Raw genomic sequence first — 20,851 nt, 5'->3', positions numbered from 1 at the left:
CTGTTGCTTCAGACCGACACGGCTGCCCACCTGGATCTGAAAGAATGGCTAGACGGGATTTAAATATGGTTTTTTTTTCTTTTTAACGTCCAAAGCACATTTCAACGTTTCAACATGCCAGATGTGGGCTCCAAATAAGTAGACAGTCTGAGAAAATGTAATATGCTGTTCTCCTGACTCACCGTTTCGTCTTAGACTGCTCAATTCATAGAAGCAAATGGTGCAAGACCGTTATGCCGCTTGAAAAAATATTCAAAGGTTTTCAAACGTACATATCCAGTCAATGTACTTGAGATATCACCCTTGCTCACTGTCCCAGCACACTGAACCTTCTGCGTATGCAATCCAAACTTCTCATTGCGTTTTTGTCTCCAAATGTACTTTGGATCTCAGGAGAAAGTGTCACTCTCGGGGAGTACAGCACAATAAAAATGTGGACCACGTGCATACTTTGGGGAGAGTTAAAAAAAATGAGAGAATCATTTAGCAAAACAGACTGGTATGGAAAAAGAAAAAAATTTAATTGCAAGCTCTACTTTGTACAGTGGTAATTCCAAAGACAAACATAGCTCAGGTTTTCGAGAATGCAAGATGAAAGTTAAACCCTCGATAGATTTACCATACAAAATCAATAGTTCACTGAAGCTTTACGGACGTTCCAGAGAGAACCAGGCAGGCACATAGGCAAACACATCATCAGAGGTACCCAAAAGTCAACAGCGTTAAGGAAAGCGTCACAAGCAGTGTCCTGCTGGGGCCGTTCACTGAACGTGGATTACATAAGAGTCAAGTTTTACAGTGCAGGTGAATCAGAATTATTAGCAAAAAATAAGACCGACTACTTTTTAGAGACATTTAGCAGGAAACGAGATTGTCTACCGTTTCACTGCCAGTCAAGCGCTACACATTGTCACATAAATAGTTCCGGCGCCGTATTTTTCCCTGATCAACTTGTTCTGAGAGGAAGACTACCCTGGAACAGCCCGTTGGGGGTAATGCCACATGTATCCTGCCACCTCCGAAACGCAATTCCTCAGCCACACGCTCTGAGGTGCTAACCAAAGCCACAACATGCTGTTGCTTAGAGCACATCCAATGCGAAGACCCTGTTGACCATTAAGACCGTCTCAGAACTGAAGATAAGAGCCGCCAAGAGAGGAGAACTGGATGAACCATCTGAAGGACTTTGTGGGTCAATCCTCCAAGTGACGCCACCAGCCTAGCCCTGGTCAAGTCAGCGGGCTTCTGCCAGAACCCTCCGAAGACCTGAGTTCTCTTCCTACCGCCTCCGTTTCCCAATTCCCTTTATGTCCAGGTAGCAAAGTTGCTACTGCTGTGTCCTGTTTGTCATCCCTTATACGCAATTAAGGCATGTCCCTTATGTGTTCTGAAACAGAAGTAGGACTCTCACCGTTAAATTAAATTCATTTCTTCCCGGCTCGTGGAGTAACCCTAGAAAGGAAACAAAATGGCATAAAGCCAGCTTTGGCCCGCTAAGGCTGAAGAGAATCTACTCTGAGAGACAGAAAAGGGGCACTGGTTGAGACGTCAACTTCGGAGAGTTAAAACATCTCACCGAGTCCTGTTTAAATATACAAAGATTGGTAGTGCTTTCGGATCTCGGCATTCCTGCCTGTCTAACATAAACAAGCATTTCGACCTCCATTCTCAAAAATAGTTCCGTAGCCATCTGGGATAGTTCAGCCCCCACGACTCTGCGCTCACGAAACAATGCCAACCTGCCAATGCCATTTAAAGAGGGAATGAGGGGCAAGACCCTCTTCATGGAACATAAAAAGCAGAGATGTTCTATTGAAGGGGCGGCTAAAAGAGGACCGATCCCAGTTGCCCACAATGCGATAGGTAAATTCAAGCGTTTAAGAATATGGAGCTCTTTTGCTATGAACAAGGGAGATTATTTTCGCACGCAGCGCTGTAGTGTTTACATGAACATTTAATGCGAGGTATAGTCTGTAAGCCGTTACTCTATATATGCACAGGCGTACGCCACGGAGTACTTCACTAGAGGAGAGAGGGGGAAACACGTTGGTTTTATCCAGCAGGGAGAGGCGTGAGTAGAGGAATGGTGGAGAATCTCTGCCTTCGGGGGGGGGGGAGCTTTTTTTGAGACGCACAAGCCTCCGCCAAGACAAGAAGGCAAGTCCAGAAAGAAACAAACAGATCTAGAATACACTTTTGGCAACATAATTTTTTTTTAAAAAAAATTATCCTTTTGGTATTAATACTGTAATTAATGGATATTTGGATACACACATGTTACTATAGTTTAGCACTACATATGCGCACACCCAAAAGCAAAAAAAAATCTAGGAACTAAGATAAGGATAACTTCTATAAAATACAGAATCGGACTTCAACAGACTTGCAGTTTCCCGTCACGAAAACGTTAAACCGAGAATTAAAAGGTTAAAAATGCCAAACGTCATTAGTACAAGAAGGTTCAACTTATTAGGCTGAAATTGGACAAGATCTGAAGATTGTGATCCAATGATTGTTTAGCAGCAATTTTTCAGAACTGTAAATTCTTTTTATTAATAGGCAGTAGAAACAGAGGATTCTAATTTTATTTAAAAATCATGACTGCCACAATGAAGAATATAGAGTTCATGAATAACTTAAACCACACCCCAGATTAAGATGAAACGCACACAGCATACAAAAAGGTTTACTAACCAGAGCACTAAGGATACATGATTGACGCTTCTAAAATTATATATACAGTACATCGTGTTAACTGTGGGTTCGTTACAGTCCGCGAGCCCCATCATGCCTCGCTTTCGCCAGAAACCGAATTCTGTACCTCCTCTTCTAAGATGGGGACAATCAGGTTGTCCTTGGACATCAAGTTGTATTTCATCACAAATTTGGTAAACCGGTGACACAAGAAGGTTTCGTTCTGGGGAAAGAAAAAAGGAATCAAAGGGATGATGTGCTTGAAACAACATTCTGAAAGAGGAGAATTTCATTATTCGGGACCAATGTGTATGCTACAATTTACCCAAACCTCCAAGTATATTATCTCCTGCCTCCTTTGAACCTCAAAATACATCCAGCCCACAATGCACCATCAAGATACTTGTAAGGAAGAGACTGAATTTATACCCCACTTTTCATTCAGTCTCAGAGCAGCTTCCAATCTCGTTCCCTTCCCCTCCACAACAGACACCCTGCGAGGCACGTGGGGCTGAGAGAGCTCTAACAGAAACTGCTCTTGAGAGAATAGCTTTGAGAGAGTCATGACTGACCTAAGGTCGCTCCAACCCCTGCATGTAGAGGTAGAGTGGGGAATGAGTGGGCAGAGGGGGCGCTTGCCCTGGGCACCGCTGGGGGGTGTGTGTGCCAAATTGGGTATAGAGTCCATTCTATTCTATGGGCCCATAAGTTCGAATGGAGCCATTAGGGGGCGTCATTTTTTAATTTTGCCGATCCGGTCCTGTCTTTAGGTAAGAATTCGCCAGTCTTAACCATCGCACCAAACTGCCTCTCTCCCTTCCCCTGCAGCTGTTCTGGGTCACAAAACCAAGGAGCCCCCAAGAACCCGAAGATGGCCAAGAACGTCTGGTGAGCTACAAGCAGCCCAAAGGACAGGTTAAAGAACAGCAACGTTTACAGGGGCACTATGTAAGGAACTGCGGTGCATACGGAACAGACCGCGACCATCAAAATGATTGCTTCGTACATTAAAAAGCTGGCTGACGTGTTCATACGACTTCTGTGGTCAAAACGCAAGTTAAAAAGGGCCACTCGCATTTGCTTTCAGAGCCGACATTCCCCTTTCTGGCCCTCTGCCTATTTGTGGCTAAATTCCCAAGAGACATCAAAGAAGAGCCAATCCACCTCCCCTCCTGTCTCTACATCTGTGCACAGCCCAGCCCTGAGTGTTGGGACCGGAGTATGTTTGGCATAAAAAGCATCATGAAGAAAGCATCCATTCCGCAACAGCCCCACCAAACGCACCGCTTCAGGGCCCCAGAGAAGGAGACCTAGCAGTGACCGTGAGAAGAGCCCTGCACAAGCTCAGTCTGCCAGTGATCACGCTCCCCGACCACTCGTGAAAGGGCCTCTATTGCAACACCAGGGCAACACGCTTCACATGACAACACTTAAGAAGAGCCCTGTGGATCAGACCAGAGGTCCATCCAGTCTAGCAAGCTGCCTTCCTCTGGTTGACCAACGACAGGGCACAGAGGCTGAGGCCTTCCTTTGCTGTCACCTCCTGGCTCTGGGATTCAGAGGCCGCCTGAGCTTGAAAATGGAAGATCCCTTCAGTCACCACGGCTAGGAGCCACTGAGAGACTTATCCTCCATGAATCTATCTTGAAGAAGAGCCCTGCTGGATCAGACCAGAGGTCCATCCAGTCCAGCCTCCCGTCTCACAGAGTGGCCAACCAGTTCCTCTGGAGGACAAGCAACACGGCAGAGAGGTTGAGGCCTTCCCCTGAGAAGAACATCAGAAGAGCCCTACTGAGTCAGACCAGTGAAGGTCCATCCAGTCCAGCCTCCTGTCTCACACAGGAGCCAACCAGTTCCTCTGGAGGGCCAGCAACAGGGCATAGAGGCCAAGGCCTTCGTAAGAGCCACTGAGAGACTTATCCTCCATGAATCTATCTTGAAGAAGAGAAGAAGAGCCCTGCTGGATCAGACCAGTGAAGGTCCATCTAGTCCAGCCTTCTGTCCCACACAGTGGCCAACCAGTTCCTCTGGACAGCCACCAACAAGGCATGGAGGCTGAGGCCTTCCCCCAATGTTGCCTCCTGGCTCTGGGATTCAAAGGTTTAGTGCCTCTGAATGTGGAGGTTCCTTTCAGCCAGCATGGCTAGGAGCCACCAACAGACTTATCCTCGATGAGTCTATCGATTAAGAACATAAGAACACTTACCTCATATTCATCAAATATTTGACGGTGATGAAAATACGCATGCGAAAATATTCTGTAAATCCTACGGCAGACAGATCCTAGTTTGGCTACAGAGGATTCCTTTATGCTAACTCTGGAAGAATTAAAAACAAATGTTTTGCACAGGATCCTGTCCTTTTGGTCTAATACATTTTTTAAAAAAAATCAAGGACAGTAAATAATGGTGTTGACTTTATATAGCAAAACTTTACTTTTCCTCAAATGTCCTCTCAATTCTGCACACTTCTGAGCAGGGCCGGCTCGCCCATTAGGCAAACTAGGCGGTTGCCTAGGGCGTCGGGAGGTGGGGGGCAGCAAATTGGGCTCTCCCCACCTCCGGTGCCCCAGCCAGGCAACCGCCTAGTTTGGCTTTCTTCCTTCCTCCCTTCTCGTGCTGCGGCGGCCGCTAACCCCCTCCAATCTGCCCCCGTCCCCTCCCCGCTAGCCCCCTCCGGTCCACTAACAGGGCGGGTGGCAGTGGCAGGGGGAGGGAGGTAAATGGGAAAAGGAAGAAAGGGGGGGGGGAGGCGGGTGGCCACCACACCTCAGCAGGCCACAGGGGGGGGGGAAGTGTGGCGCTGCAGCGAAGGGGGCGGCAGCCTGCCTAGGGCGCCAGGCATCCACGGGCCGGCGCTGCTTCTGAAGAACTACTTAGGGATACTTTAAAATGCAGAAAGGGACCCGCGGGGTTTTTTACCTGCTGGGAAAATATTTATTGCTATTCAGAAGACACGCAGCTCCGTCCAGCGTGTGCCTGGTGTAGTCTATGGCAGGACACTAAAAAGAAGGAAAGGAACAAAGGTTTTGTTTGACTAAAAGTTAACACTGTCTTCTGTCATTGTTGTAGATACCCCTCACCCGCGCTATTCTGCAAAAGTCATCACAATGCCCACAAGCTGGCTTCCCAATAGCGACACTCCAAAGGTTTAGCTTTAGAGTCGGAAAAAGCGCCGGATTAAACCCTGCGGAGGCCCCTAGGCAGTCATAATCCCGTGGCCCTCCTTGCAAATTCTCGCAGAGTCAGAGCGCCTGCCCCACTGCCCGTGGCCCCGCTGCAGCCTTCAGGCGCCTTCTCAAAAGCCCCTTTGACAAAGCTGCAGGGGACAGGCGGAGAGAGGCAAACTCGGTCTCAGCCACACCAGGCAAGTCGGGCAAAGAGCAGCTCAGCTGCTGGCTGTGTGTGCAGGCTGGGAGGGCTGCAGGCAGGGGAGAAAGTTAGCCTGAAGCCCCTAAAGGTGTGGAGGCCCATAGACCAGGGGTGGCCAACGGTAGCTCTCCAGATGTTTTTTTGCCTACAACTCCCATCAGCCCCAGCCAGCATGGCCAATGGCTGGGGCTGATGGGAATGGTAGGCAAAAAACATCTGGAGAGCTACCGTTGGCCACCCCTGCAACAGGCCAGTGCCTGCTTGCTCTATTTGTTACTCTGGCCCTGGTCGGAAACCCCTGTTTTGAAACAGTACATTATTTCCAAGGCCTGATCTGGAGCAGCCGGGGATGTTCTTTATCAAAGACGCGGGCTGTGTCAGCACAGAATCGGCAGTGCTGGATGTTCTTCTCGCTTCCCACTCACAGACACCTGGGATTGGAGCCACTGTCGTGCTTGCCAGGGAATCAGAGCAGCAAATGTCTCAGGAGCTGTGAGTCATCCTGACGGGTCTCCTTCTGCTGGAGCTTTGGGCCCGTCGTGTGCCCTCTGCTACGGCCCCACAGGCATCTTGAGGGGCCTGGCCAAGCAGAGCCAACAGGATTAACAGACCCAGCGGGACCTACAGCTGGCACCTCACACGGGCCGTCGCCCATAGCGTTCTTGGCACCTGGCTCTACAGCTGATGGGGAATGACGACAGACAGACGCACGCCCCAGTTCACCACCTCGCCTTTCTTGTGTACGGGAAAGGCTCCGCCAGGACGTAACGACATGGCCAAAAGAGGCCAGGATGTGAGCAAGACGGTCACTCAGCCCAGAGTTTTAGCAGACGCCGGGGCTGGTCCCGCTGCTGGCTAACTGGAAACAGCAGCAGCGGGGCTATTTGAGCTCCTGCTTCGAGCTGCCTGCTCCATGGAAGTCACAAGTCCATCCGGTGACCTGCGACTGCTCCAGCTCCCGTTCCCTGGCTCTGGCCCTGCTCTGACTCCCCCGGTTTCCTGACTCCTGGCTTGAACGACCCCGCTCTCGGGCTGTGACGTGGACTCGGCTCTTGGTTCTCACAACGCTCCTCTGGCTCAGACATGGGCTGAACGCGGATTTCCCCCTTGCCTGCACCCCAGCACGTGACACTCAGCATCACCCCCTGAACCAGGGCGCCGATCTGGTTAAGAGCCACGACACTTGGTAGGCTGGCTTTGGAAAGGGGACATCTTGATTTGGAAATGCAAGACTCCAAAGTGAGCTGGAAATTCAAGGTCGAAAGAGTCTCTGCTCTCGGCCTGTTTCTCGCAACCAGACAGAAGGACGGCAGCAACGTGAGTCTGGCAGGCGCTAAGCAGGCCATCGTAAAAGGACGGCCACTCTTCCGTTGCCCTAACATGGTCTGTGTCAGAGTCCACAGTTATTTCCGCAACTGTACCTTGATCTTATAGAGGGAAAGCAGCGCAGTAAAGCCCAGGGGTGGCCAAACTGCATGTTTGTGGCTCTTTCACACATACTGTGTGGCTCTCAAAGCCCCTCACTGCCCCATTGGCCGGTTTGGAGAAGGCATTGCTCTTTAAACCACTTCTCCAAGCCAAGCCAGCCAATGGCTTGGAGAATGTATATGAACATATGAAGCTGCCTTATACTGAATCAGACCCCCCTTGGTTCATCAAAGTCAGTCTTGTCTACTCAGACTGGCAGCAGCTCTCCAGGGTCTCAAGTTGAGGTATTCCACACCTACTTCCCTGGACCCTTTTTAGTTGGAGATGTCGGGGATTGAACCTGGGACCTTCTGCTTGACAAGCAGATGCTCTATCACTGAGCCACCATTCCTCCCAGAAGAGATCTCACCTTCTGCTCATGTCTGAAGAAGGGAGTTTTGACTCTTGAAAGCTTGAACACATTAAGATGCCTTATGCCGCATCAGACCCTCGGTCCGTTAAAGTCATTACTGTCCACTCAGACTGGCAGAAGCTCACCAGGGTCTCAGGCAGAGAAAGGTCCTTCACATCACCTACTGCCTGGTCCTGTTAACTGAAGACGCTGCCGGGGACTGAGCCTGGGACCTTCTGCATGCCAAACAGAGGCTCTGCCACAGAGCCATGGCCCTTTGGCATTTTAAGTTACAGTTGCTTTCTTTCCACCTCTCCCACCCCTCCCTCCCTCCTGTTCTGCAGCTCTCAACCATCTGATGGTTATTCTATGTGCCTCTTATGTTAAGCAAGTTTGGCCACCCATGTATAAGCCCAATATCACCAGGTCTCAGAAGTCAAGCAGGGTCAGCCCTGGTTAGTACATGCATGGGGGACTTCAGAGGAAGGCAAAGACAAACCACCTCTGCTTCTCGCTTGCCCTGAAAGCCCCTTGCTGGGGTCACCACAAGTCAGCCGCGAATTGAGGGGACTGTCCACACACACACTTTACTCTGGTAGGAAAATAATACGTTAGTATCGGTCACTTGCGGGCCAGTCCTTGGGCAAAGCCTGCGAATATCTGTTCATAGAATCATAGAAGAGTTGGAAGGGAACTCCAGGGTCATCTAGTCCAACCCCCTGCACAATGCAGGAAACTCACAAACACCTCCCCCTAAATTCACAGGATCTTTATCGCTGTCAGATGGCCATCTAGCCTCTGTTTAAAAACCTCCAAGGAAGGAGAGTCCACCACCTCCCAAGGAGGAAGCCTGTTCCACTGAGGAACCGCTCTAAACTCACAAACCCCTCCCCCTAAATTCACAGGATCTTTATTGCTGTCAGATGGCCATCTAGCCTCTGTTTAACAACCTCCAAGGAAGGAGAACCCACCACCTCCCAAGGAGGAAGCCTGTTCCACTGAGGAACAGGCAGGAAGTTCTTCCAAATGTTGAGCTGGAAACTCTTTTGATTTAATTTCAACACATTGGTTCTGGTCCTACCTTCTGGGGCCACAGAAAGCAATTCCACCCCATCCTCTACATCAGGGGTAGCTAACGGTAGCTCTCCAGATGTTTTTTTGCTACAACTCCCATCAGCCCACCAACTCCCATTGGCCATGCTGGCTGGGGCAGATGGGCGTTGTAGGCAAAAAACATCTGGAGAGCTACCATTGGCCACCCCTGCTCTGCATGACAGCCCTTCAAGTACTTGAAGATGGTGATCCTATCACCTCTCAGCCGCCTCCTCTACAGGCTAAACATGCCCAGCTCCTTTAACCTTTCCTCATAGGACTCAGTCTCCAGACCCCTCACCATCTTCGTCGCCCTCCTCTGGACCCGCTCCAGCTTGTCTATATCCTTCTTAAAATGTGGTGGCCAAAACTGAACATAAGACTCCAGGTGAGGTCTTACCAGAGCAGAGCAAAATGATACCATCACTTCACGTGATCTGGACACTAGACTTCTGTTGATACAGCCCAAAATTGCATTTGCCTTTTTAACCACCAATTCCACACCTTCCTCTATATCACAACGAAGACCCCCTCCTTACCTCTTTGGGAGTTTTATGGGCTGCACAAAGAAAAATCCACTGCTCGGTTGCCGTCATCTGCGTGCAGGTATCCGGATGGCATTCGGTCTGCGGAAACATGGGCGGCAAACAAAAATTAAGCCAGGGAGAAGAACACAACCCCTTGCCCGCACAGCTGCTCCACTGCAAATCACTGTGCCCAAACATCAGGAAGAAACAGAAAAAGTCTGAGCAAAGGGCCGCAGAACAAGAAGATGCCTTAACTCAGATTCCCTGCCCCCACCCCGGCCCCTCACAAAAAGGAAAATCTACGCTTAATTTTAAAAGGAAGAGGAGGAAAAAGTTACCTGAAGTTTAACTGCAAGGCCGTTAAGCTCAAGACAGAACTGCCTGAAATTTTAGAAAATGGAACATTAGAAGGTCACTTCTTGTCCTCGTTAATGGTTGAGAATGTCTACTGCACTGGAAGCAATGAACATTTCTGGAACTACGGGGCAAAGGGAAAGCACGCTGCATCTCACAGGCTAAAATAGTTTCAACTGCCATAATGACAGTAAGAATCATTCATAGGAAATTCCAACTGGTGTCCACAATTTGAACACAGAACAATACAAAAGATCTTCTTATGGTTTTTTTGTTAAGATGTTAAGATCTTAAATGTGTACCCTTTTTCTAGGACACATAAGGACACATAATCTTATTTTTTTAGGAAGATCTACAAAGGTGGCCTCTGCAACCAAGTCTGTTAACTACCCAAACTCCTGAACAAAATAGGAGTCAAGTATCACCTTTAAGACCAACAAAGTTTTATGCAGAATGTAAGCTTTCATGTGTGCATGCACACTTCTTCAGACAAGGAATCAGGTACAGTGAGCAGAGCTACATAGAGCTGGTAGGCAGTGGTTTAGAATGCAAAATGGTACAAAGTTAAAATCCAATGACAGAATAGTTGGAGATGCTAGGGATTGAACCTGGGACCTTCCGCTTGCCAAACAGATGCTCTACCACTGAGCCACCGTCCCTCCCAGAAGGACTCAAGAGATCTCACTTTCTGCTCGTGTCTGAAGAAGGGAGTTTTGACTCTTGAAAGCCTGAACACATTAAGATGCGCACTGAGCAAACCTTTGATCTGTAGCATGAGCATGCGAAAGCAATAAAACAGTAATATGTCAAAATGTGCGGATGTCTGTTAATCACTCTACTGTTATAAATCTGGGTCAAATTGAGGGCATTGCTTTCTCAGAAGTTTTTCCCATCCAACTAATTTACCTTTTAGCATGTAACATACCTACAGTTTGCCCTTAGAAGAGAAATTCATTAAAATATAGTGGAAGATGGGTTTAGTATATGTAATGAGACAATATCCCTTATCTGAGTATGTCAATACAGCTACAAGAGAAATACCCAAACTCTTGAAAGTCATCAACAGAAGGGCCAAAGCAATCACAGTTTGGATTCTACCATTTGACCTGTTGCTGCCCGTTTGCTCATCCGACACAAGAAACCTTCCGCTGACAGAAGACGCTTTTGTACTGAAGGGCCACCATCTTTGTATTATCAGAAGATGCTGTGTGGTAAAGGAACTTGGAAGCGCCGATGGAAGGCAGCGAAACGGTTGGGCCTGACCCAGGATTCTGCGCATGCACTGGGGCTTTTCCACCCTGCCCCGGAGGGTAAGGGGATCCTCCGGAGGGACATCCCAAGCGGCATAAAGAACCGCAGCTGGAAGGGGAAATCGGCCACCTCTGTCTGCACAGGGAGAACAGCAGGGACGTTAAGGCTGTCTCATACACTGTACACTCAGGGCAATAACAAAATGAGCCACTCGTCATCACAAGGGCAAACAGAAGCTAAGCAAGCAACCCCCTTCCAGCCGGAACACAGCAGACGCTTTTGCTCTCCTCACAGGGTCATGGGGCGATGCCTAAGGAAACTTTTTAAATCCTAAACTGCCTAAACATTCAAGGACTTGCTATCAAGACATCACACAGTGCGTAGTTAAATTGTGGAACCCGCTGCCACTGGATGGGTCGAGGGTTGCCCTCCTGAAAGGCTTTAAAAGGGGAGTGGACAAGGACCTGGAGGGCGGGGCTGCCAGTGGCTCGTAGGCATGGCGGATATCCGTTCCCCCCAGCAACAGAGGCTGTGTTTCTTCGTATCAATTGCTGGGGAGGATGCTGTGGATGCAGTTAACCTGTGGGCTTCCTAGAGGCACCTGATTGGCCACGGCGTGAACACCCATACAGATCTGATACCCCCCTCTCTTCCTGGAGCAACAGTATAGAAACTGTACGGGCCCTCTTAGCAACTGTATTATTTTTTAATTGGTATATTTTAATCTTTAAAATGTTCTATTTATTATATCTTGGAACCTACCCAGAGCCCCATATTAGTGGAGGAGGAAAAGGAAAGGTCCCCTGTGCAAACACCAGTTGTTTCTGACTCTGGGGTACCGTTGCTTTCACAACGTTTTCACGGCCGATTTTTTACGGGGTGGTTTGCCATTGCCTTCCCCAGTCTTTTACACTTTCCTCCCAGCAAGCTGGGGACTCATTTGACTGACCTCGGAAGGATGGAAGGCTGAGTCAACCTTGGGCCAGCTACCTGAACCAGCTTCCGCCGGAATCGAACTCAGGTTGTGAGCAGAGAGTTCAGATCACAGTACTGCAGTACTGCTGCTTTATCACTCTGCGCCGCAGGATATAAATTTAATAAAACAACAACAATAACAAGTAACACTAAACTGGATGAGACGGCCCTCTGGTCTGATCCAGCAGGGCTCTCCTCATGTTCCTCCTCCGCTACAAAGGTGCTGCAGTTCTCCTCTGTCTTGTTTTCATTTTAATGATTTTGCTGGGAGTTTTTAATGAGACACGTCAAAGTAAGCTCGAGAGCCAAGATCGAGAGCAGAGACGCGAGCGAGCACTTTCCGGAAACCTCCGTGGGACGTTCAGTTGCAAGACTGCGCCCGGTCTGTCTGCCGGCAGAGTTTTGACAGAAATGTTCGGGTGAAGGGAGGGCACCAGTGTTCCCTCCAAGCCTCTAGCTCACCGTTTTTTAGCCTCCAGCTCACACAGTTTCCTCTTCACTCAAAAAGGATGGTCCCAGAGCAAACTGATTTATGCAGCAGCCAAACTGTTTGCTCACAACTTCAATGCCAGGTGCTCACAAAGTACAATTTTGCTCACAAGACTCCGCAGCTTAAAGGGAACAAGAGGGCGCTGCTTTCAAGCGCCCCCTCATTCAAGTCTCGGCCACCCACAATCTCCACAGTTAATGTGTGGGGAGGGGATGTACTGCCAAGTCGCTGCTGACTTTTGGCAACCCTTTAGCATTATGGAACTCTAGGTGGTGAGCTATACTTGTTTTTAAGCAAGAGACATCTCAGAGGTAGTTGGCCATTGCCTGCCTCTGTGTCACAGCCCTGGTATTCCTTGGAGGCTGCCCTTCCAAATAGTATCCAGGGCTGACCCTGAATAGATCTGACTTCTGAGATCTGACAGGATACAATCATAGAATCAGAGAGTTGGAAAGGACCTCCAGGGTCATCTAGCCCAACCCCCTGCACAATGCAGGAAACTCACAAACACCCCCTAAATTCACAGGATCTTCATTGCTGTCAGATGGCCATCTAGCCTCTGTTTAGAAACCTCCAAGGAAGGAGAGCCCACCACCTCCCAAGGAGGAAGCCTGTTCCACTGAGGAACCGCTCTAACGGTCAGGAAGTTCTTCCTAATGTTGAGTCTGAAACTCTTCTGATTTAATTTCAACCCACTGGTTCTGGTCCTACCTTCTGGGGCCACAGGAAACAATTACACACCATCCTCTAGATGACAGCCCTTCAAGCACTTGAAGATGATGATCGTATCTATAGTTCACTCTAATTTTTCTCAGCATCAACCGTTACCTTAAGTGTTCATACTTCCAGACGCCTTCGTCTTGTCCTTCTGGGGGTTCGAGGATTTTGTCGATGTTCGAGCAGTCTGCCCTTATGTTCTGCTGGATGTACTAGAAGGGGAAACATTGAAAAACAAACATATGGCGTGTGGCTGTTACCCTGGAAAGGCTCACGGCTGAAGCACAGCTAATATCACAGTGACCTTGTATAGATCTATGGTGCGGCCTCATTTGGGATCCTGTGTATGGTTCTGGCCACCGCAACTCAAAAAGGACAGTGCAGAGCTGGAGGGCGACCAGGATGAGAGGTGTGTTGAAGGAAAGACTGAAGAGTCTGGGAGTTTCCCATTTAGAAAAGAGACAACGAAGAGGAGGCCTGACAGAGGTTTATGAATGATGTCTGGGGTGGAGAGAGGGGACAAAGAGACCTTTTTCTGCCTCTCCCCAAAGACTAGAACTGGAAGGCATCCAGCAAAGCTGATGGGCAGGAGGTTCAGGACAGACAAAAGGACACAGGCTGAAAGAATACTTTACACGGCCTGAGACCGACACACCTGCGGGACCGCCTCTCCCCATACGAACCCTGGAGATCACTGCGATCAGCCAATCAACATCTTTTGACCATCCCTGGCCCGAAGGATGTCCGGCTTGCCTCAGCCAGGGCCAGGGCCTTTTCAGCCCTGGCCCCGTCTCAGTGGAATCAGCTCCTTACAGAGATTCGGGCCCTACCTGATCAATTCCCATTTTGTAGGGCCTGTAAGACGGAGCTGTTCCGCCAAGCTTTTGGTTGAGGCAAACAGGCGTCCTTACCCTATTGGTTGTATCATCTGTTTTTCTTCCCCCCCCCCACCCTCAGGGACTACCATTTTATCACCTTGACCAAAGGTGGAATTCTAGCAGGAGCTCCTTTGCATATTAGGCCACACACCCCTGATGTAGCCAATCCTCCAAGAGCTTACAAGGCTCTTTTTTGAAAGCTCCAGGAGGATTGGCTACATCAGGGGGGACCATCTCTCCCCATATGAGCCCCAGAGAGCACTGAGGTCAGTAGGCAAAAACAGACTGAATATCCCTGGGCCAAAAGAAGTTAAACTTCAAAGCACCCGCACTCGGGCCTTTTCAGCCGCGGCCCCACAACTCTGGAACCAGCTCCCAGAGGAGGTGCGGGCCCTGCGGAGCTTAGACCAGTTCCGCAGGGCCTGCAAGACCGCCCTCTTCAAACAGGCGTTCACCAATGACTGAGCTAATGTTACTGCTAAATTAATAATGTTTACCGCCAATGTTAGTTTTAGGAATGTTTTGATTATTGATTGATTGGTTTTAATGTGAACTTAATGTTTTATTATTGTACTGTTTCACTTTTAAATGTTGTTAGCCGCCCTGAGCCTGCTCTGGCGGGGGAGGGTGGGATACAAATAAAATTTTACATTACATTACATTACATCCAGAAGAACTGGTTGGCCACTATGTGAAACAGGATGCTGGACTGGATGGGCTGATGGTCTCACCCAGCAGGGCTCTTTTTGCATTCAAGATTTTGGCGGGGGGGGGGGGGGGAACGGTGACTTTCCATCTCATTGACTCAACTGTCATGTGATTAATGTTCCCACGTTGGGGCCTCCTAAAGGAAAGAGCCAGTAACTATTGCACAATATCTCATATAAAAACTGGACAAGGAAGCTTGTCTTTAAAATCCAAAGACGGTTAATGTGAACAAACACAACCATAACCATAGAAGGGTGGATCCGTTCCAGTGAGGGCGTATTGTCCTCTTAGCATGATGAATGGTGACTACCTTCTGGATTCTGCCATTTGTGGTTGCACACAGGGGTGGAGAACAGTGGCTCTCCAGATGTTTTTTGCTGACAACTCGCATCAGCCCCTACCGGCATGGCCAATGGCTGGGGCTGATGGGAGTTGTAGGCAAAAACCATCTGGAGAGCTACCGTTGGCCACCCCTGCACTAGGATATACAATTGGGTGCTTAGAAGAAAAACAAGCAGGGCTTCTTTTGTAGCAGGAACTCCTTTGCATATGAGGCCACACACCCCTGATGTAGCCAATCCTCCTGGTGCTTACAGTACGCCCTGGAATAAGAGCCCTGTAAGGTCTTGGAGGATTGGCTACATCAGGGATGTGTGGCCTAATATGCAAAGGAGTTCCTGCTACAAAAGAAGCCCTGCTTGCATCTCTTCCAAGCGCTCAACTGTATATCCTAGCGCAACCATACATGGCAGAATCCAGAAGGCAGTTGTCTAGAACAGGCAAGGAGAAGGGAATATGTACGCAGAATACCTGTTGAACAGCCAGCGTGCTATCCATTTCTTCAAAGGATTCATCGGGCCAATTGTAAAAATCCTAAGGGAATAAAAAGCAAAAAGAGGTCAAAAGAATCCAGACTGCAAGAGGGCTCGTCTCCACAGCAGTACCCTGGTCGATTCGCATTAAAACGGCTGCGGCAGGATCCGGAGCAGAGCGATTCTTCTTGGTGCTCCAAGACTCCAGCCACCTCAAGATCGTCCAGTCGCATCAGACCAGCCTGCCTGTGCAACCAAATGATGATGTTTCCCCATCTTACCACATCACTACCCAAACCTCTGCTAACAGCTGCGTGGGACACAGCTAGGGAACTCTCGGGACATGAACGGGGGGGGGGGGGAGGGGGGGCTTGCCAAGGCAGCAACATTCAATGGCAGTGCCACAACGCTGCAGATCAGGGCGATGCTCGGGACTGCGGCACTTAAAGGGCACAGCAGTTTCTGCATCCCGTTCCATGCACCTCTTTGCCTGCAGACAAGACCGGGCTGGTTGTAGTGTTCTCAAGCCTCATTTTGGGCAGAAGCTCACAGCTCCTGTGCTCTCATCGTGCTCTGTTTTTCATACCTCCCTCCCCCCCAAATAATTGCTTCTGGGCTCCACTGTTCAACTCCCCTGTGAGAATTTTGCTGAACTCTTAAGACTGGAGTGGCCCCGTGGCACAGAGTGGTAAAGCAGCAGTACTGCAGTACTGCAGTACTGCGGCCTGAACTCTCTGCTCACGACCTGAGTTCGATTCCAGCAGAAGCTGGGTTCAGGTAGTCGGCCCAAGGTTGACTCAGCCTTCCATCCTTCCGAGGTCGGTCAAAGGAGTCCCCGGCTAGCTGGGGGAAAGTGTAAAAAGACTGGGGAAGGCAACGGCAAGCCACCCCGTAAAAAGTCTGCCGTGAAAACGTTGTGAAAGCAGCGTCACCCCAGAGTCGGAAACAACTGGTGCTTGCACAGGGGACCTTTCCTTTCCTTAAGATTGGACCTTCTAATATTTTCCCCCAAAAATGGGGAAAAGAACACAAACCTATCAAGCAGACAGATGGAAATCTTCTTCATGCCACTGTGGCCGCATAGGAGAAAGCAATTTGAAAAGTACGATGGGAGGGAAGTTTTATGATGATTATAATTCAAGAAGCATTTTAAGGAAGAAGATGAGGTGATCTCATTTAGTACACCTTCCGGTGATGTCAGGGGTGTGTGGCATATGCAAAAGAGCTGTGCCAATGAGCTCCGGCGCCTCTTTTTCTAGGAAATGACCCCCGAGCATTCTACACATTTTGTCACATAAATGTTAAGGGAGACGAAAGAGGCGGCTCTCCTCATGCTAAGACAACAGACTTCAGGAGACCTCTGCTGCACTCTTCGGTTCATTTACGCGGGAAGTGCCCCGTGGCGCAGAGTGTTAAAGCTGCAGTACTGCAGTCCTGAGTTCTGCTCACGACCTGAGTTCGATCCCAGGCAGAAGCTGGGTTTTCAGGTAGCCGGCTAGAGGTTGACTCAGCCTTCCATCCTTCTGAGGTCGGTCAAAGGAGTCCCCAGCTTGCTGGGGGGAAAGTGTAGATGACTGGGGAAGGCAATGGCAAACCACCCCGTAAAAAGTCTGCTGTGAAAACATTGTGAAAGTTACGTCACCCCAGCGTCGGAAACGACTGGTGCTTGCAGAAGGGACTGCCTTTACCTTTGAGGTCCCCACTGCCCTTGCCCCGGATGGCCCGGCCCCGCCTAATCATGCTAGATCGGGGAAGCTAAGCAGGGTCGGCCCCGGTTAGTAGAGGGAAGGGAGACCCCCGAGGAAGTCCAGGGTTTTCTGCACGGAGGCGGGTGAACCATTAAATCAGATGTGACTCTATGGGGGTTTCCACCACCACCAGGTCCCTCTGAACCCAGTGAGGCTGACTCTCAGATCAACACGCCAAGACCGGGCTGCCATGCCTGAAATGCCAAACATCTTTTACTTGAAAATAAGCTCTATGGCAGTTATCAGAACTACACCCATAAATAAACATGCCTGGGGTTGTGATGCAGATTTATTTTTTACAAAAAAAGTCTTCAGTTGACATTCTAGGCAATCGAGTTTTCTATACATTGCACCAGGGGTTGCCTAACTTGCTTAACCTAAGAGCCACATAAAAGAAATGCCAGATGTTTGAGAGCCACAAAATGTGAACATCCCTTCTCCAAGTTAGCTGACAGGGTGGTGGTGGGGTGCTTCAAGAGCCACACCATATGTGTGAAAGAGCCACGTGGGGCTCCCGAGCCACAGTTTGGCCACCCCTGCATCACACTATTCCAACTGAAGAGAAGAAGAATCATGTTCTCTGAACAAGACCTATGAAGCTAAGGCACGGCAGTAATCTCTCGAGATGTCTTTCCGCAATACAAGAATAGACTCACAAAGAGCTTCGTGCTGTCTGAAGAAAAAGGGCATGGGAAGAAACCCACACCTATGACATTCACGCTCATGAACCCACACGCCTCCTCTGGGGCAGTGTGCGACAGGAATGCAACCCACAGCTGCCGAGAGGATGACTCACCATTTTTTTTAAAGGGGATAAAAAGCTGCATTAAGGAAAAAGAATAAAACCCACAGACTAATGGCAGCAGTGATTAAAACCAACAAAGTAATCACAGTCTTCCCACCGCAGAATTTTTTATCCGGGGAGGGGGGGGGGGGAGAGAAAGTTATTCTGTTGCACAGGATGTAACAGACTGTTCAGGAAAAATATCCCCAGCAGCTGTTTCCCTATTCGTTATTCAAGCCTTCATGCTTTAACAATGCAAGGCCTGTCTCAACTGCAAAATTCAAGAGATGTCCGACAGTAACCGCACAAGCGAAGGCTTAATATTGAAATGTATCTTTCTAACATATACTTCGAAAAGGACCCGTCGATTTCCGGCAAAAAAGACATGCACAACAAGGTTCAGTAACTGTTGTGAACGGAACAGAACCTATTGATCTCAGGTATTGAATATGGATTTATTGGATTTATATCCCGCCCTCCACTCAAGAGTCTCAGAGCGGCTCACAATCTCCTTTACCTTCCCCCCTCCCCCACAAAAGACACCCTGTGAGGTGGGTGGGGCTGAGAGAGCTCTCACAGCAGCTGCCCTTTCAAGGACAACTCCTGCATTAGCTATGGCTGACCCAAGGCCATTCCAGCAGCTGTAAGTGGAGGAGTGGGGAATCAAATCTGGTTCGCCCAGATAATTGTCCATGCACTTAACCACGACACCAAACTGGCTCTTAGCAGTTCACGTCACCCCCAAAAAACGAATTGGATCAGCAACCGCACACTTTGATATGCCAGTGAGAATAAGAGTTTTAGAAAATTAATGCCTACAAATTACCTTGTGATTTGCAAGTTTTCATATTTTTGTTTAAAAAAGACTTAATGTTCACTATGTAAAATCTAATCAGCGGGTTAACTATTACAACACTTCACGTATGAAAAACTACCATTTCTGTCTAGCTGTTTCCTGTACCCACAAGACAGACGCCGTTTGCACCATTCTTTTGAACAAGCTTCTTATAAGAAATACTCCCTCTAAGCTGTGGAGTTGTGCGAGCAAAAATTCTGCTTCATAAGCTACTGACATTAAAGTTGTGAGCCGCTGCATCAATTAGTTTGCCCTGGGGCCATTTTCTCTAAGCTAAGACAAAAATGGGTGAGCTGGAGGCTAAAAAACTGTGAGCTTGCTCACACTAGCTCAGCTTAGAGGGAACACTACTTATGAGTAAGCCATCTTGAGGTAATTGAAATCAAAATAAGTTAATTTGGGGCACCCAGGAGTCACAGAGCATAGCTTGCAATCTATCGTCCTCATGAATATCATTTCGTGTAGACAACCTGTCTAGACTGGGTAAAACTAGCCTAGCTGAGTGTGCATATCTTATTCACTAGCAACATTCAGGTGGTTAGACATGTTGGCCTGAAGCAACAGAAGAAAGATTGAGTCCAGTGGAACCCTTAAGACTGACAAAAGTTTAATTCTGGCTATAAGCTTTTGTGTGCATGCATGATATATGAAGAAAGCATGCATGCACGCACAAAAAAACGTATACCCGGAATTAAACTTTGTTGGTCTTAAAGGGCCATTAGCAGTTCAGCTGCCCCAAAATGGCCTAGCATTACATGCCCCCTTTTACTTTCCATAGTCACCAAAAGGTTCAGAAGTAGGGGGGAAACCCTGCATGAACAACACAAGTGCAACACACCACATAAAGCAGCCTTGTTCTGATCAGACCACTGGTCCATCAAGACAGGGTCCGAGGTCTATCACAGCATCTACCGCAGGGGTGGCCAAACTATGGCTCGGGAGCCCCATGTGGCTCTTTTGCACATCTTGTGTGGCTCTCAAAGCCCACACTACCCCATCATTTCTCTCTTTAAATCACTTCTCCAAGCCAAGCAGGCTGGCGGCTTAGAGAATGCATTTAAAGTTGCTTTCTTTCCACCCCTCTCTCCAAAATTCCCCAGCTAATTTTCCTTCCTTCCTTCCTGTCTTGCAGCTCTCAAGCATCTGACTTCATGTCTTGCAGCTTTCAGACATCTGACATTTATTCTCTGTGGCCCTAACGTTACGTCCTGATCTACTGCCTGTTCCTTTTCACTGGAGATGCTGGAGATTGAACCAGGGACCTTCTGCATGCCCAGCAGAGACTCTGCACCACTAAGCCCCAGCACCTATCAGGCAGGCAGAGGGGATGAACAGAGAGACACAGGGACTCCCATACACGTTCCATCCAGCTCTGAAGGAAAGGTGCTAGTCACAGACACACAGATGCTCAAAGTGGGCAAACGGAACCCTAAAAAGGAAACAAAATCTTAACTTGTCATGAAAGTAAGGCCAGGCACTTAATAATTCCAGAGGGCCAGCCGGGTTAGTCCTCTGCAGCAAAATTAAAGCGAGGGAGTCTGGTCTTTGGTGCTGTAAAGACTGATAAAAGGCATTCGGGCCCGAGATCTGCAAGTCATAGCTCGGCTCATCTCTTTTTATCACCCGCCGGGGAAGTCTAGCTGCAGGATCCGGCACCGCAGCCAGAGAACCTCGGGAGTGACGCCTCCCGCTTAAGCCAGGCGGCCGTCTGTCAGGCGGGGCCAGTGACATACCTTTCTTCCTCCCCCACCCCCTACAACTGACTCACCAGCCTC

The 20,851-nt window shown here is 48.9% G+C and overlaps 2 protein-coding genes across 2 annotated transcripts in view; one reads left to right on the top strand and one right to left on the bottom strand.

The window, feature by feature from the left end:
* Positions 1 to 500: 500 nt before the first annotated feature.
* HSPE1 (heat shock protein family E (Hsp10) member 1) overlaps positions 501 to 20,851 on the bottom strand; it is a 55,724-nt gene continuing 35,373 nt past the window's right edge. The window contains exons 2-8 of the mRNA XM_060257404.1: positions 15,687 to 15,749; positions 13,402 to 13,502; positions 9,842 to 9,884; positions 9,516 to 9,602; positions 5,616 to 5,695; positions 4,901 to 5,012; positions 501 to 2,917 (exon numbers count right to left, since the gene is read on the bottom strand). Of these exons, the coding sequence (XP_060113387.1) occupies positions 2,786 to 2,917; positions 4,901 to 5,012; positions 5,616 to 5,695; positions 9,516 to 9,602; positions 9,842 to 9,884; positions 13,402 to 13,502; positions 15,687 to 15,749 (618 nt within the window). The 3' untranslated portion in view covers positions 501 to 2,785. The remainder of the gene's footprint in view (positions 2,918 to 4,900; positions 5,013 to 5,615; positions 5,696 to 9,515; positions 9,603 to 9,841; positions 9,885 to 13,401; positions 13,503 to 15,686; positions 15,750 to 20,851) is intronic.
* SF3B1 (splicing factor 3b subunit 1) overlaps positions 5,657 to 20,851 on the top strand; it is a 165,897-nt gene continuing 150,702 nt past the window's right edge. The window contains exon 1 of the mRNA XM_060257392.1: positions 5,657 to 5,660. The gene's annotated coding sequence lies outside the window, so the exon portion shown is untranslated. The remainder of the gene's footprint in view (positions 5,661 to 20,851) is intronic.

This window comes from Heteronotia binoei, chromosome 16 (assembly GCF_032191835.1).
Source record: "Heteronotia binoei isolate CCM8104 ecotype False Entrance Well chromosome 16, APGP_CSIRO_Hbin_v1, whole genome shotgun sequence".
In the NCBI taxonomy this organism is placed as follows: Eukaryota; Metazoa; Chordata; class Lepidosauria; order Squamata; family Gekkonidae; genus Heteronotia; species Heteronotia binoei.
Note: the sequence above shows the minus strand (reverse complement) of the source record. Positions and strands in the feature narration are given on the sequence as shown.